Genomic DNA, 4,022 nt, shown 5'->3' with positions numbered 1-4,022 from the left:
ATTATCATTATTATTATTATCATCATCATCATCATCATTATCATCTTCATTAGCATTGTCATTATCATTATCATTTTCATTATCATTATTACCATTATGGAGAGAAGTGCTAGAATACGGACTTACCTAAGAGGCATTATCCATTGGCCGACCCTGACTACAAGCCAGGTTCTGTGACTGCGAACACCACACGTCAAAGGACACATCATGTGACTCATCTGCGCCCTCTCTAAACTGTTGGCTTTCTCTCCGATGACGCCAAAGGGGACGCGCAACTAAAACTGACGTGGGCGTGGTTCTGGAATTCCAAAGTGAAATCATCGGCAGGTTGTTCAGATGAACTCTCTCCCACAACGTTAGAGGAATACAAAGTCTGAGGTGAAATGTGAAAATTAATGATTTGAAAGCATACCTTACGAAACGCCATTTTGATTGTCAGCCCTTATTACTCTAGAGTACTTTTATGTTCATGATGTGATGGGCATATCGTCATTGATTTGCTGTGATAGTGGAAATGTCCGCTTATTTGTTAGCATTTATCTTAAGAGTGTAATAGAATAATCTATATGTGTACATTCATTCACTTGTGTTTTGTGCTGATATGAACGTATTGCAAAGTGCACAGAGTCGTATTGTACGGAAGTGAGCAGTGAGCGCTATAAAAATGATCTGCATTGTTATTATTATTACTGAGTCCAAAATTTTGATTTTTTTCTTTTCTAGTGCAGTTTCTTACCCTGTGGTATCGGGTATCGGTTGCATATTGCTCGATAAATACTTTGTCAAATTTTAAGTGTTGAAAAAAAAGCAGGAAAAGATACATAAAAAGGTACAAGTGTTAAAAGAATGAAACAGTAATTTCTCTCTCCTAAAACAGTTAGCTGTCTTAGTCTTAAGACAAATGAACTTCTTTCCGACTAGATTTAAATGTTCGTGGACTCTTTTGAGGTTTTCAATATTCTTACATGCCAGTAGCCATTCCCAATTGCAGATACCATGGATGTGTGAGTCGGGGACCGTCTAACCGCTCAGTTGTGATGACACGAATTTAAAACTTAATATTATGTGGTATTTAAGAAGAACAAGGAAACAAATAGAGAAGCGTCCCAAATAACAGATTGTCAAAGGTCTATACACATGTAATCAGAGCCACCAGAAAGAGAAATGAGATTCTTTAACCACATAAACAGATCAAATTATGGACTTGAGGAACTGCTGCTGTGGGGAAAGATAGAGCAAAGAAAAAACAAACAGAGGAAGGGAAGACAGAGAACAACAAACACAGACAGCCGGAACAACTTTCTTTGCAATGAATAAACACAATGAGAAAAACAGAACTGATCATGTAGACAGCAACAGTGAGGAGTGGGGTATCAGAGTGTGCCTCAGACCTAACACCAGGAGAAGAATTCTATTCTCTACGTTGTAGTTACAGGCACCCGCGACTTTCTGTCACAATTGGTGGTACATATACCTCCCTCCCCCCTCTCCCCCTCCCTGATTCCCCTCCCTGATTCCCCTCCCCCCCCCTTCCTCACGCCCCCATTCCTTCCCATCCCAGTTTGTTGCACGGCACAGAAAATAAAATTAATAGATCAACTGTTTACTCCGCTTTACTCCAGATAGTAAACGCTCTCATTTTCTAGCAATCAGCTGCTGGTGTTTTTACAGGACGGTTGAATGATTACCAATGGGAAACCAATCCCAGCCTGCTAAAAGTTTCATCAAGGTTGTTGTAAAAATTTCATGTTCCCGTCCACGCAGTAGCAACAACCACCATTTATGGGCTAACAAACACAGTCTCGAACCCAGCCTGCGTAGGTGTTTCAGCTGTAGTAAGAGTTTGACGGCTCTTCCAACACAAATAGATCATGTGTTACTTCCGAAGATTAAAGGTAATACAACTAGAGAGTAAGATACAAAGAAATCAAGGAGGGGAGATAAGGACGATGTTTATTGCGCCCTAAACCAGCTATTTCGACATCTTAGAATATGACATTTTTAGCTGTTTTGAGTAAGATCATGAGGTCAGAAGCCAAATGTTCTATCTTCTCTATCTTAATCGTAAGTTTATTCAGAGTCATTATCAAGATATTCAACGAGTTGCATTAAAAAAATCTTAACATGTTGTGAAATTCAAAATTTTAAACATCAAATTTCTCAAAACAAGGTACTGAGCAGACAGAACTTTGTAATTCTAGGGTAGCTATTTGTCTACTTAGATCAACAGTTAAAAAAAAAAAATGTCACAAGGAATGACTGCGTCTAGCAGCGAGCTGGAAGTGTGCATTTGTTCACCAGTGATAGCAAAACAAAATAATCAATAAATAAGAGCCGATCGATTTATTCTATTTTTTCCCGTTTTGTACCAGGGGAAATGAACAAACTAGAAAACCAAGAGCGCTGAACACAGGCATACTTGAACGCTCTCTGCTTACATTTATAATTAATACTAGAAGTCATAACAAGAAAAGCAACAACAACAGCAACAACAACAACAACAACAACAACAACAACAACAACAACAACAACAATAATAATAATAATAGTGGTAATAATTTTAAAAAAAATAATAATAGATAGCATTTGTATAGCACAAATTCCCTCTCAACAGCAAGCTCTATATTATAACTCCAGCAGACCATAGAACACTCAGAAACATTTTCAGCTTCTCAGGAAGCATACAGTGCAAGCAGCTGATTAAGCGCCCAAACACTAACAAACTGAAAAGATGTTTCCAAAGAAAGAAAGTAAACATAAAATCTGGGAACAGCTTCAAATGTGATTAGTTGTTGATTGTTATTTGCTTAAATACCAACCACATTCTGCCATGTGCACAACAGGACAACAGTTACAAACACGGGAAGCACAAAGCCTAGACTACACTATAACCCCAGCCAACCACACGCCGCAACCTCAAAAGTGCAAAATCTCCATACAGACTCACTGTCTTAATTAACAATACGTTTTAGATTACATGATGCCACTTCTTAATTACGAATGACCCAAAGATAAAAAAACCAGCAGTCAGATAACGTTACAGAAAAGTGTAGTTTTTTTTTTCTTACACAGATTTTTAAAAAAGAAATGCGATGTGTTTTCATATGTCAGGCATCGTGGCAAAATCAGGGCGCGCGTCAAAATAATGAAATCAAAGAAAACGGCATTTTTCCACCTGTCTCGCAATTTTTTTTCGAATTTTTGTTTTTTGTCTCAACACCTTTTATGTCTATTTAAAAACAACTTTCTGTCTGGATTTTATTGGAAAACTTTCATTAAAGGCGTAAAAAATGTAGATTTACATTTCCCAAGGACTCTCAAGCTATGGAAATCACCACACTTTGACGGCTATTTTCGTAATAAATTTACCTCTGAAATCAGGTGACTCAACCTTCTTGAATCAGAAATATCTCAACTTTTACTCTTGATAGAGATGGGTATTTTTTTTATCAAATGCAAGACAAATGAATAAGCTTTGAGATTATACCATTAACTCAACATGCCCAAAAGTTGATGAGCGCCTGACTCCACCGCATCGTGACACATATTAAGAGAAACTTAGGCTTGAAAAAAAGAGAGGCAACAACTTACCATGGAGATGCGGAAGTTGCGGATGATGTACTTGTTGAGTTGCGAGAAGTTGGTCATCTCCACCACAACGTCCTCGTATTGGATGGATTCGTTGAGGTTCTCCGGCCAGTACATGGTCACTTTTTGCTGGAGAGTTCACGGGTTGGAAAAAAACGTACATCAGAGGTGGAAGGCGAAAGAAACCCCGCAAACTGGGAACGTCTGTCAGCGTGTTTGTTCTTACTGCACAGGTTCAACAATTCACAAAGCTACTCCTTGGTCAAAACATTCCACACAATAATAATAATAATAATAATAATAATAGTGATAATAATAAATTAATAACGATAAAAAAATGTCTCCTTTCACCCCCTTTCCAGCTCTCTAATAATGTACTGTCGTCTGCTTTTGTCTCCACTTTCTGCCCCCACCTCCTTTGCCCCCTCCTCTGG

General features: G+C 38.2%; 1 protein-coding gene across 1 annotated transcript in view; it reads right to left on the bottom strand.

Moving 5' to 3' along the window:
- The window catches only part of LOC101853386, a 14,428-nt gene extending 10,723 nt beyond the window's left edge, over nucleotides 1–3,705 (bottom strand). The window contains exons 1-2 of the mRNA XM_005098323.2: nucleotides 3,592–3,705; nucleotides 287–373 (exon numbers count right to left, since the gene is read on the bottom strand). Of these exons, the coding sequence (XP_005098380.1) occupies nucleotides 287–373; nucleotides 3,592–3,705 (201 nt within the window). The remainder of the gene's footprint in view (nucleotides 1–286; nucleotides 374–3,591) is intronic.
- Between the last annotated feature and the right edge of the window lie 317 nt (nucleotides 3,706–4,022).

This window comes from Aplysia californica, unplaced genomic scaffold (assembly GCF_000002075.1).
Source record: "Aplysia californica isolate F4 #8 unplaced genomic scaffold, AplCal3.0 scaffold00179, whole genome shotgun sequence".
NCBI classification, from domain to species: domain Eukaryota; kingdom Metazoa; phylum Mollusca; class Gastropoda; order Aplysiida; family Aplysiidae; genus Aplysia; species Aplysia californica.
This window is presented reverse-complemented; position numbering and strand designations above follow the sequence as displayed.